Below are 13,654 nucleotides of genomic sequence, written 5' to 3'. Positions count from 1 at the left end.
TTTGTATTAAGTCGATATCTGGAACAAATACAAAATGGCGGACAACTTCATGCCCGTTGTGTGTGGTTGCATAATCGCCAGATGCGGATGCTGACCAACAGTGACGTTCTGAGTATTAAGTATAGCGAATTTGTAGTCAAATGCTCTAGAAAGACTTCTGGAGTGTCGGTAGAGCACAACAGATGAAGCAGAGTGATTCACATGTGTGGAAATGCTTAACGAAAAATGTCCAGAAATGCACTCATACTCAGTAAACGTGAGTTCAAAGTGTCGGAAATGTAAGGAATAGCATCAAGAACATGAAAGCCATTGCCAATTCACCAATAATATTTCATCAATCGGATGCAATGTGATCTGCACGGTTACATACCAATAAGGATGCAACAACTGAGGCCAAGTTGAAATTGTGCAAGGGGACTCACTAAGAAACTGGGTAAACTCAAGGAATGTCAGTAGTAGGATCGCATGATCGATATTGAAATGTGGCCAATGTGTGTATTGATATCAACATGTAGCTAATGGACAAATGTCAACATGTCCCACCACTGCTGGGATACCGTCCCACGTGCGAAAACTAGGAAAATGACGTTGTACATTCTGCTATAACATCTGGTGCACTTTTCGGTAGAACATAACTAAAACACGATTGTATCAATGTCACTCTCTGTTTGGGACATTGTCCCACATTCGACATATATGACAAGAAACCTCTTAATCCATGATTCAAATTCTGATAGAGCGTGAAAATAAGAAACTCGTATCATGTTCCACGTCTTCTGGGACATATGACGTACTCGAAATATAGGAAAATACCTCCAGAAATTCGTATCTTACACACACTGCACATGCCAAGACAAAGACGAAAATGAACCAATTTGGCACATGTAACACTACTGCTGGAACACCATACATATTAAAAATAAAACGACATGAAAAATAGGAACAAACGTCTTAAAGCTCTGATTGTTTACAACTGTGCAGTAGGAGTAACAAAATGAAACACGCAAGAATGTCGGGAGGCTGTGCAAGAGCACTTGCAAAACAATGTGGGTACTCCTCAAAGAAATGAATACAGAGAAAGTGAGGTTCCCTCGAAGCCTCAGGGCTAGAGATCTCGCTTTCGCTCGCGTGGTTGCTGTTTCCAATCCTACCGGAAGCCCACGGCCTCAGATTCAAGACCCGAGTAGTTATTTTCCTATTTTTCGCAACTGGGACGATGTCCCAGCAGCAGTGGGACATGTAACATTTGTCCATTAGCTACATGTCGATATCAATACACTCATTGGCCACATTTCAATATCGATCATGCGATCCCACTACTGACATTCTTTGAGTTTACCCAGTCTCTTAGTGAGTCCCCTTGCACAATTTCAACTTGGCCTCAGTTGTTGCATCCTTATTGGTATGTAACCGTGCAGATCACATTGCATCCGATTGATGAAATATTATTGGTGAATTGGCAATGGCTTTCATGTTCTTGATGCTATTCCTTACATTTCCGACGCTTTGAACTCACGTTTACTGAGTATGAGTGCATTTCTGGACATTTTTCGTTAAGCATTTCCACACATGTGAATCACCCTGCTTCGTCTGTTGTGCTCTACCGACACTCCAGAAGTCTTTCTAGAGCATTTGACTACAAATTCGCTATACTTAATACTCAGAACGTCACTGTTGGTCAGCATCCGCATCTGGCGATTATGCAACCACACACAACGGGCATGAAGTTGTCCGCCATTTTGTATTTGTTCCAGATATCGACTTAATACAAACGAATTATTGTTGCCTGGTAGAAACCCTATCAATTCATATCCATTTTGACCAATTTTCATTTGGCAGATTATCCGGGACTCCCTACGTTCCTTTGAGGAATCCCTTGCGATTGCATGATAGGATTGTGAAACATGCAAAATTCAATACAGCAGGTATCACTTCTTCAGTGAATTTTTTACCCGCCCTCTTTACGTTGAATAGTTTCCGAACTATTGGCGTCCGAAAGTCATTTTCCCACGCTTTCGGCACCTTGTAGATCCGAAACTACGTCCGATAGCCGAAAGTTCAAGAGAACTTTTTTTTCTTGTCTCAGTGGCAGGAGTCACCTCCCAAGAGTTGTAACACTTATTTTGCAACACCCGATATATATATATATATGTATATAAAAGCAGAACATTCAGATGCGAAGATTATGAGGATGGAGTTGTATTTAGGATGGATGAAAAGGAAGAAAAGGTATGTTTCCATGGGCCACAGAATTGTAAGAGCAACTGAGTCACTAGAAAAGTGAGGAGCCATCGGGAAACCACATGGATTAAAGAGAAAGGAAAGCCATTAGGACTGACATATGAAAACATTGGACTAAGCCACTGATAGTGAAGAAAATTCGAATATCATTTACTACCCCCTTTCGTACATGCTGAGTGTGAATCTTATATGATAGACCTACCTCTGTCAGAGAGGTGCCAATAAAAGAGGACACGCAGTCCTGGCTGATGCTAGCAATGGACCATAAACAAAATCAATGTGTGTGTGTGTAACTACTGGACGAAACGCTACTCGATCAGGTGGCAAGCCGAAACCGAAACTTCGTGTTCGTGAAATTGGGATGAAACGCTACTGAGACGAAACGTTACGACACATAGTGGGATTAAGACGAAACGAAACGACACGATTCCATATGGGGCGTGGTTAAGAGGGACTCCAATAACTATTCACACAGCCCATCGCAGTGTTTAGGGCAGCTATTGTGGATGCAATGTCGAATATTCTTAAGATTTCTTATTACGGCCTTAAGTGGTTTCGATAGCGTGTAGACGTTTCATTAAATACTGTCGTTCATTGGATGTAATCACCTGTACAACACGTTAAAAGGTAATAAATAATTTTCCCCTAATACCTGTTCCTCTTTCACTGTGGGCGTGACTTCGTTCTCAAATACTTGCCGCATCTTGTCTAATTACTTGGAAAAACTATTTTGAAGGAACAATTCATAACATCTCATTAATATTGAACAGGCATAAGAGGATGGGCATTATGATAATTTAAGCAGAAAAAAACTCAATTTCGTCTTCAAAATAACTGTTTAATAATTCGGTACGTTTCGAGCTCATCCATGGAGCTCTTTCTCAATCTAACACACAGTAATTAACCCATGACCAATACACTAAATTGTGTTGTTAGGTTGAAAGAGAGCTCCATGGATGAGCTCGAAACGTACCGAATTATTAAACAGTTGTTTTGAGGACGAAATTGAGTTTTTTCTTGTTAAATTCATAACATATTCATTGTCAGTTTTTATGCTTAAAATGCTGCAAAATTCTGCGAAAAGCGATTTTATGGAATTATTGAAGACTCATCCGGGACAAGTACACTATTACGGGTACTGATGTACTCGTTCGTGAAATGTGTCTCAGAGTTGCACATACAGCAGTCCCGTGGATTGGAGATACAATTTGTCCGAAGATGTGTACTCCAGAGACTGCTGCGAAGTCTGTAGCTAGCAGATAATGCTGCTGCTGATATTTAACTTTGTATGCTACCCTGCGTTCTACCACTTTGTGAACAATCAGAAACTCTTAATTTAGTGCCACTGTGACCATTCCAGGCAGAATAGCCTGATTTGTGAGAGCGGATATACTTGTCTAAAGAGCTAAACCACACCAGTAAGCAGTTATCTTAATGTCTCGTAACTTTCTAGTGTTGCCTCGAAAACCCTTTAACTCATGGATATGGAGACAAAATGAGGGTAGTGTGAAAATAAACGATCTGGGGATCGATAAGCTAAGTAGTATCACTTCCTATTTTCCAAAGAAACTTCGAACTATATTGTCATTAGTGAATATAATAACTCATTAGGCTGTAGAGGAATTGTCACACAACAAATGTTAAACACTATGCAATATTCGTTTCACAAAGCACAAAATGTGTGTTTCCAGTTCGCCCACATGTGCGCACTTGGAATGTAGTTCATTAATATTCTTGATGTGTCCATATTATTCTCCTTCGGAATAATATTGCACCCTGTCCAGAACTGAATGTACATGCAGTTACAATTCCTTAGCGGAATCTACGAAGTCCTGGGCCGCTAACATTATCAAGGAGGGGTCATTCTAAGAACAGTTTACAATATATCTATGAATTATATTTTATATATGCCCAAGCCTACGTATGCGCATTTTGAAGAGATTAATCTGCGTAGATTGATAGTCTAGCATACTCATTCACAATTATTTTTTGTCTCCTAAGTCATTTAATCTCTTCAAAATGCATTTTAATTTTGATCACATTCTTGTTTCATTTTCTGTGTTTTCTTTATAATTTGTCCTATTAAGAGCTATGCGATACGTAATTTGGGGTAGGTGTAGCCAAGGGCGCCGATTTCTCTGTAAATTTCGGGGGGGGGGGGCATTCAGATGCAGAAGACACATATGAGGATTTTAAGACAAATTGCATTCAAATTATGCCAAATATTGTATATTCACAAATACAATGAGGGGGCTTACATGAACTTTGGGGGCCGGGCCCCCTGCCCCCCGGAATCGGCACCTTTGGGTGTAGCATAGAATATGAACCAATTTTGAGAAAAATAAACTTTTTTAATTTGTTACGACTGTTCATCGTTTTGTCGAAAAGAATTCAATTTAACTTCTATAAGCACATTCAAAAATGTACTTTATTGATTTTCTTAAACATTTCAATATGTTGATTTCAATAATATTTTGTAAAGAAAAAAGTTATTTAATGTAAGATGGAAATACTGTGCTTTGATTAATCAATTGGTTTGGAAATAATATTTGTACAATAAAGAAACATCATTGTAGAGTTGAGCTGATGATGAGTTTAATGTCCCTTTCAGCAGTGAGGCTATATGAGACGGGACCTACTGATTAATGTGGAATCCGAACTACATGAGCATCGAACCCGGGTCTCCCACACCAAAGACGCGTACAACACCATTGTAGAGTGTCTTCATATATCCATATGTTCGAATAATGTATTAACTGCTTTACATGTTGGAACCATCTTACATTTGTAAGAAAGAAAAATCACTGGATCTAAAACTAGAGGGTAGAAAAGGAATTTCAAATAAAAGAAAGGTTTACTAAAATACTAATCTTTTCATTGTATACATTATTTTCATATTAAATTAATACTATAATACGAAATATCAAAGACATTTTAACATTAATTCTTCTTCTGAAGAAAATGACAGTTTGACAACATACAACAAACTAAATATGTTACAAAAGAGAGAGAGAAAAACTAACAATATCAAACATTTCTGTACATTATTCTCTTTAATACAAGGTTCGAAATGGAAGCACGGCAAAGTTTTTAAAAAATGTTTACAAAATGACAATGGATCACAGTATACCAAAACATGGAATGAACGTAATTAAATCTGGAAGATATGAATTAACACATGTATCAGTAACACAATAATGAATTGAAATTCATGATTACTCATATATAATTCGTTAGAAAAAAACTGTCAAGTGAAATTCACTATTGCTATTAATCAACCAAAACAAGTTTTACCTAAATTCAACACTAATGCATGGCGTATAGAAATATTCTTGGCGAAATACTTCTACGATTATAAAACTAAATTCCTTAAATAATAAAAATAAGGCAAATAGGAGAGATACTAATCAAAATTCACAACTAAACCCAATATTTCATTGAAAGTATGTATAGTTTCTTTAATTGGTCCCAATATTAAAAAAAAAAAAAAATACAATTGCTACATAAAACACAAACTAGATGCCAACATCTGTACTGGCTAGTTTCAATATCTAGAAGATAAAGTCATCTTGGAATATATAATTTCAGATCAGAATTTGAACAAAACATATTTCCTCCTGTGTTAGCAAGAAGAAAAGTTGGGAATATATTAAAATTATGACCTTGCTATGGATAAGTCAAACATGACGTATTTCCACAAGACTTCCTGACTGTTCCCGCTGGGTTCCAAAGACACGAGCTAAATGTGGAACTTACGTACAATGGTTGGGTTTTGTATTGACATAAATATTACAATGAATGAGAGAAATGCACATTTTATTTAAATTTGCAAAATGGATTCTAAAGAGCAAATAGATCAAAGATAAGGAAAACGTATTTACGTAAAAATAAACTGAAACCGTACACCAGCCTAAGCTTCTTTTACTTAGTAGACAGGTTGTTTGGAACCGAACACGTGACATTTTCAACCCTGCACTTAGATTGACAGCGGAAGTATCGAAAACACTTGACTCATCCATTGCCATGACTAGTAGCGTCGCAGAATATTGTACTTTCTTAAATTAAACATTTCTTTCTTAAATATAGGACACTTTTACTATAAACAAGTTCCAAACCAAACCAAAGTATTTTATTCTTAACAGAAAAGTTTCCAAATCGAAAAATAATCTTCCGGTTGAGATATCATATTACCATTGTTATACCTATGTGTTATTACTCTTTTGATATATATTGCTGAAGATCTGTTAAGTTCATGTTACTGAATAAGAACAACATGTTTGCCTATAGGCAGAGTAAGCTACTGCCTCTTAACGAGAATGTTAATTCCGCTATGGTTTGGTTATTAAAATAACCAGCTTAAATTTATTTATGATCACAGGAAACTAGCTGAAAGATCATTTGTCCGATAATTGTTTAAAATAGCATTAAAACAGTTACTTAATAATTATCACATACTATAATATTTTGGCTGAAACAATCTTTATTATATACATCTATCCTCAATTTTTTTTAGTAAATTACTCTAAATATGTTGGACAAGATTAACTGTGTTCGAACATTCGTTGCTACTGATTCGAAAACCAGTTTAAATAATATAACTTTGTGTAAAATAAAATAATTTACAATATCATACATGAACGTCGTGTTAACTCTTTTAAGAATGTGATCTACAAACCTGTGTCTTCTCGTATTTTAATAAAATACGCAATTCGGTCCCTGGGAATTCTGTAGTCCATCCACCTTTTACCCTTTCTTTCGCTCCCGTCTATTCCATCTTGCCAAATGCCTTTAGGCAGATAGACCCTTCTTTCTGTTGAGCGTGGAGTAACAATTGGAGCAACAATCAACTCGTCTCCAATAGAAAATTCATCATCAACCATCTGACAATGAACATCGTTTGGATCCAACATCCACAGTGGTCTAATTATTGGCAACCCTGTGTTCAACGATATGTTCATATATTTCATAAGCAACGGATTTACAAGCTTTTGGCGAAGTCCAGCATGAAACTGAGCGATACCTAACACTTCTTTATCATAACTACTTGGCAAATACATGTATTGAATAACGGGAAGGAAAGTTGAAAGTTCCAACCAGCGAATGTATAATTCTCTATCTGGTAATGCCGATGATTCATTTAAAAGAATTTCACCGCCAACTGGGCCTGGCATAATAAACGAATAGCCACCCATGCTATACGTAAGCATCGTCGGGATAATCAATCTTAACGATTCCCACGAGGACTTAAGTCGCGGAAGAGAAACAAAGATTGGTACCGGAGGTTTTCGAATTGCGCTCGAAACACCAATAATATTAACATTATTTGATACGCTCTCTTCAAACAGTGTCTTATACTGGTCTGGACCTGTAAATTTATTCTTGAACATATAGTAATGAGGTAGATCATACGCTGTTCCAATATCTAGATAAAACGCTATATTATTAACACCATACTCGTCTTCTAAAGCTTTTAATTTGTCTTGTATCCATGGAATAGAGTCATTGTTTGTTATATCCAAAATGCCCGCACTCATTAATGTTTTATACTTCGTTAATGCAGGTATATCACTGTCACGCTCTGTAACTAGTAATTTATCGTCCACCGCCACTGGAAAATTGACAGATTCTGTGCTTATGAAAGGCTGAATTGTAAAAACAGTTTTAAATCCGCGTCTAAACAAGGTATCGATTGTTTCCTTCATGGTAGGAAATCTCTCTGAATCAACAACAAAATCACCTATATTTGGCTGCCAAAATTCATCCAATATCACATGCCCTTGACCTGAAAACTTTAACGATATTACATTATCTGTGTAATTAAGAATAGCTGGTTCTGTAAGTTGGCTTTTGTTTTTCGACGGTAAATGCCAAACTGGCTCTGTAAGTAAAGTGACTACAGTATTTATTTTGCTTTTGGACTTATTTTTTCTTAGCGTCTTGTCAGTGAAAAATGTTTGTAACGACATAATGTCTGTAGCTGCACAAATAGAATAATTTAACTGAGGAAAGGGACGTTTATGATACACATATGCAAAATCATCATATCTGGCTTGTAGACACAATCTTTTATCATTACTGGCATTGACAGACACATACAATGGAGTTCCGTCGTCCACTGACAAAGAAACTCCTTTTATGTTCAAGAAAAACCTTTCCAGAACATTTCCCCATGAGTTATTATAAGTATTGCCTGTAATAAAAGGTGATAACTCTACCATTCCTCCTTCTAGTGGCCATTTCATGCTGGAACTTTGGCCGCCACCGTACCAATGACCCTTCCCTTCAGATATATCGAAACAATCAATTGGATACACGTTATCCGCCAAGCTCAACCATAAAATATTATAACAACGAACATTACTTAACACTTCATATCGTAGATAAAGTCTAGCTTTATGCATCCATTCCATGCATACGGAACCATCATCTAATATATCTTCAGAAAGGCACTGATACACTTTATCGTTGTTTAAAAATGTTCCTAAATACCCGTACAATATTTCTTGTCCATCTTCTTTGAAGACACGCACTATCCTTTCCTTATTATTGAAACGGATTTTCTCGAAGTAAGCACGCTGAAAAAAAAAAAAAAGAAAAGAAATATTATCATTAAAGAAAAGCCCACAATGTTGCTACCTTAAAATTACAAGTTTGTCGAATATGTATCAACAGAAGGCAATTTTCATGTAAGAAAACATCGATTTTTTTTAAGAGTAGCGGAACAGGTTAGTTTGTCCATTTAGTTACTTATTTACCTAACTTGATATTTTCTATTGAACATCACTCAGACGTAGCCAGCAAAAATCACGTCTTTTCTTTGGCACAGCTAAAGTAGAATTTTTAGATTAAAGCTCGTTCATGCATGATAGTCGAAGTGAGTTAATATGAACAATAAATAATATGGGCTACATTCAGGAATAATTTTACGTGTGATTAGCGTCATACTAAAAATTGGCTAACGTGTGTTTATAATTTCCGTATCCAGAAGAATGTGATATTTATTCAAAACGTCTTCAATATGGGAATTATAATCACGTGTTAGTCAAATCCTGAGTGCAATGCTAATCACACGTAAAATATTCTCTAACTATAACTAAAATTCCTATGTGTAGCTGAAAGGTACAAATATTTTAGGAATTAAAAATAAATATATAAACAAACTGGTGTATAGATCGGGGCTTCAAGTTTCGTCTAATACCTCCTAGCTATGCAAACGTCAATCAAAACGATGACACAGAGCTAATTTTCTTTTTAGGCGAAAATTGATTTTTTTCTTAAGCCTTGGTTTAGCTCGCATATGTTGGTAGTCCTGCACCTCATTCATAATTTATAGTGTATAAAAGACACAAAAATTAATCAATCCTTGACACTGTGCACTATTGGGACATGAACGATACGGTTCGGTTGGATCAGACCCACTGCTGCTTCACATGAAAAAGGTTATTGAAACAATCAGTTTTAAGGAAAGCTTTTATGTTCTAATATTTTAGGTTTCATTTAATAAACTCTGCTTCTTTCAGAACAGGAAAAGTAGCTATTACACTGAAAAACTAAACAGAATAAGAAAGAGGGAACTTCGAAAGATTCATACAAGTTATGTATAATTCGAGGGTAGTTCAACACTAAGATAATGCCAACATGTCACTTTCATCTTGTTATTTGATTTCCAAAATGTGACTTCCCTACAATTAATGCACATGTCTGAGTAAAATAATTTCGAACAAGAACAGCTGAACTAGCGGTTTTCCATTTACAATACACCAACTTCAGAAAAAAAAATTGATACTGCGGTATGTCCAAACAAGTAATTGGTAATATCTAAATAAATAAATAAATAAATAAATAAAAGAAAAGAAAATTAAGAAATAAAGAAAAGAAAAGAAATAACATTTGACTTATTTGAGTATAGAACTGACTAGCTAACATATAATGTACAATAGTGGTACTTATGCTCATTGTCTGGATTATTAAGTATAAAATGATTTTTAAAAAAATCTTGCACCACGAACAGCGAATACGTGCAATCGTGTCACAATGAGAACAAGTACCGATTGCTAAATGGAAAGCGAATGTGCTTGGAGAATCGAAATGAGGATGTACGTTTTGACCGGCCATCATTTTGCACAAGATACTTTTAGAGAGTCAAGACTTCTTCCGTCTTCTTTCATTTCCCAACAGGTTTCCAACGATATGCTACTTGACCTCCCTTGCCATTTGAAAATTTTGAGTAGGATTCCATCTGGGACCCTGTGGAGGATTTACTTTCAATCACTGTACTTTTGAAACAGTAACACATGTATTTTCCTGTTTTGACATCTGTCTCACCGTTCTTTTTTTCCATAGACTTTACAATGACGTTTTCGCTGACCCTTTGACCGATCGCCATTTTGCACAGGATAATTCTAGATAGTCGAGGCTTGTTTCATCATCTTCCATTTTCCAACAGGTTTCCAACGATATGCTTCTAGACCCTCTTACCATTTGCAATTTTTGAGTTGGACCCCGTCTGGGACTCTGCGGGTGGCCCTGGGACAACACTTTTTGCTTTGATATCTTGTACTTTTAAAATTATCGAACACGTGTTTTCCTGTTTTGGCATCTGGTTCACTGTTTGCGATTTCTAGGAGTGAAAACGGATTTTCTAGACACCCTGTATATTCATATAACTCAAACAGTATATGCATTCAGAAAATTTTTATTACAGTTTCGTAATAGGCGTCATTAGTGCTTTCGATTGGTGTATAAGCCATCTTCCACTTCAATATATAATCTCCCTCTCTTCCCTTGCCAGAACCGTATTTTGACGCTTGGTCAATTGATGCATAACACCGTCCAATTAACTGTATCTCTCGAGCAGTTTCTAACAAGTTTTCTTCTCTTTCTGGAACAGACAAAGTCGTGTCTCTTCCTAAAAAATTCATGTAAAACAGTATCACATCATCCATATTTCCCCATGTATTTTTATGTATTTAAACATTTTGCCTTCTTTGTGAATCAGTTAAAGCAATCAGAAAAATACATTTGAAAGAAACAAATAAGATCAAACGGCACAAGCCTATCATTTGTAATTTTATGTCTACCTAACCTACAGAGATGACATATATGAAACACAGGAAATTTTGTTGTAAGCTCGAAGACTGTAAGCCCGAAGAAGAACCTAAGGTAAGAAATCAAGGAAAACATGATTGTTCTATAAACGGCGGCGGCTTGAATATATACAGATTTGTAGATCTTTTGAAACAGGAGCAAGCAGAAAATTAAATTACAATATATCAACTCCAGATGGGACACGTCGCTAAATCAAAGAAAGCAAAGTGGTGACGCCTTTTATCGATGTATTGTGGAATTCAAAAGACGGGTTGGATCACAAGAAATAGTCATAATACAGCACTTTGATGCTGCAGTGTCTTACTACATTTCATTTATGTGTGACTAGTGATTCTTGGTGCTTTGTTTATTTTATGACTTATGCAAACTTTCGTATAATTTCTATCACTTTATTTTATGTTTTGTTTTCTGTAAGATATTTTGTAACTTCGTGTAACATTATCACAGCACGATGTCAAGCGTACATATACTATCTATTCATATACCGTAATTGTGCTTAAGTTTTCTGTAGTAATTCTGTAACTTCATCTAACATTTTCATATTTCGATGTCAAACATATAACATCAGTCATATACTGTCATAGTCTAGTCATACTGTAATTGTGCTTATACTTTTTAAATATGTGCCTTTTAAATGTACATTTTTTAAATTTATATACAAATTTTTAAGTCATTTCTTGACAGTACTACCAACATAATTTCGCATTAGGCAAATCTTGAAAGGCGAATCTTGAATTCAAGATTCGCCTACACTTTCTCTCGAGTTATCTGTAAATTCCATTGCCTGAGGTTATTAGGCGAATCTTGAATAGGCGAAAGTTGAAGTCACCGTATAGACTTACTAATAGAGTAAATACTGTACATTTATAAATACATAGAGAACTGCAAAACATTGTAGAAACAAGCTTTTTTTTTTAATATTGGCAAATTAACATATTGTAATAAACATTAGTGAGAAAAATGGTCGACTTAGCGACCTGAATTCCAAGATGTTTAAAGACTAGATACAACTTAGTTAATTCGCCAATTATTACTTTGTACATTGATAAATAACTACCTGGTAAGAACTGTTCAAGGTGATTATCGTAGTTAATATAATATGCATGATCGCGAGTAATTGTAACGAGTGCAACAAAGTAGTATAATAATGAACTGGCATAGTGCCATGACTGAATAAAAATGAACTGCATTCAATAATAAAAGATCTCAGGCCAAGAGGCGTAAGATTTGTACTTTCCTCGAATTTGTTCTAGTTTATATAGAATGTGAGGATAAGGAAAATCCAGTCAGTCATATAGGACGCGCACAGGATTGTGACAGGCTATAAGGAGAGCATGAGTAACATTATTCACTGATAAAATTTATCAGAACAAAAATCAGGCTGTCTGTCCATATCTGGGAATTTGATGCATAAATGATCATATGTATCTAAGACAGATTTGGGATGAATACACCAATTGTATTAGTAAGGCTTCCTGGCATGTTAAGATGCTATTTGACTGTTTAATTGAATACATCTATATAATTACGCAAATAATAGTCATTGGACCTTTCCAACGGAAGTAAAAATTAACATTATAGCGTTGACGAAAACTGATTTTTGGAGTTGGTTGTACAAATTTATTTCGACTAACAGTAAGTGTAGATTATCATAATCTTCGTTCGAATTCTTCTCTAATATTTATTTCATTCATTTCATCATGATTTATATTACATAAATAATTTTCCTTTCAAAATTAACATTAAACTATTACCATCATACCAGTATGTATTATATAGTATTATTACATAGATAAGTTTTATAATATATTTAAAGTAATTATTTAAAAAAGCTAAACTGTTTATTTACAAATAGCCTAGTAACATATTACCTGATATGCAATGCATGTCGGATAGGGGTATCATTTGGGAAGGGCAGGAGGCGATTCCCCCTGAGTTCCAGAGATCTATCCTTTTTTTTTTTTCGTAGATTATATACTAATATAATAATAAAAACGTGAAATTCTTGTCGGTGGAGCATCTTCCCCCTCCCCCGGAAAAATATGAAATGACGTCACTGGTATAATACTCTCCTCATTGATAGATTTTGTTTTACTCGTGACTTCAGAATAATAATGCATCAATTTGAGTAAAGTTTATTTGGCGTAGAAAAAAAAATAATTACTACAAACTATATTCAAAATTATCATTTTATTCGTAGTTAATGGTAAAACAAAATTAGCGGTGGAACACAACTGTAAATTTGTGGAGTTAATGCCTGTTTTAGAGCATGTTCCGTAGGAAACTTACTTTGAAAATAAATGGA

General features: G+C 35.4%; 1 protein-coding gene across 2 annotated transcripts in view; it reads right to left on the bottom strand.

Moving 5' to 3' along the window:
- Nucleotides 1–5,094: 5,094 nt before the first annotated feature.
- LOC145666650 (alpha-galactosidase MYORG) overlaps nucleotides 5,095–13,654 on the bottom strand; it is a 172,398-nt gene continuing 163,838 nt past the window's right edge. For both annotated transcript variants that reach the window (XM_081734101.1, XM_081734102.1), the window contains one exon: nucleotides 5,095–8,816. In XM_081734101.1, coding sequence (XP_081590227.1) covers nucleotides 6,909–8,816 — 1,908 coding nt within the window. In that variant the 3' untranslated portion in view covers nucleotides 5,095–6,908. The remainder of the gene's footprint in view (nucleotides 8,817–13,654) is intronic.

The sequence above is a fragment of the Thermobia domestica genome, chromosome 12 (assembly GCF_964235325.1).
Source record: "Thermobia domestica chromosome 12, izTheDome1.hap1.1, whole genome shotgun sequence".
Lineage (NCBI taxonomy): Eukaryota > Metazoa > Arthropoda > Insecta > Zygentoma > Lepismatidae > Thermobia > Thermobia domestica.
Note: the sequence above shows the minus strand (reverse complement) of the source record. Positions and strands in the feature narration are given on the sequence as shown.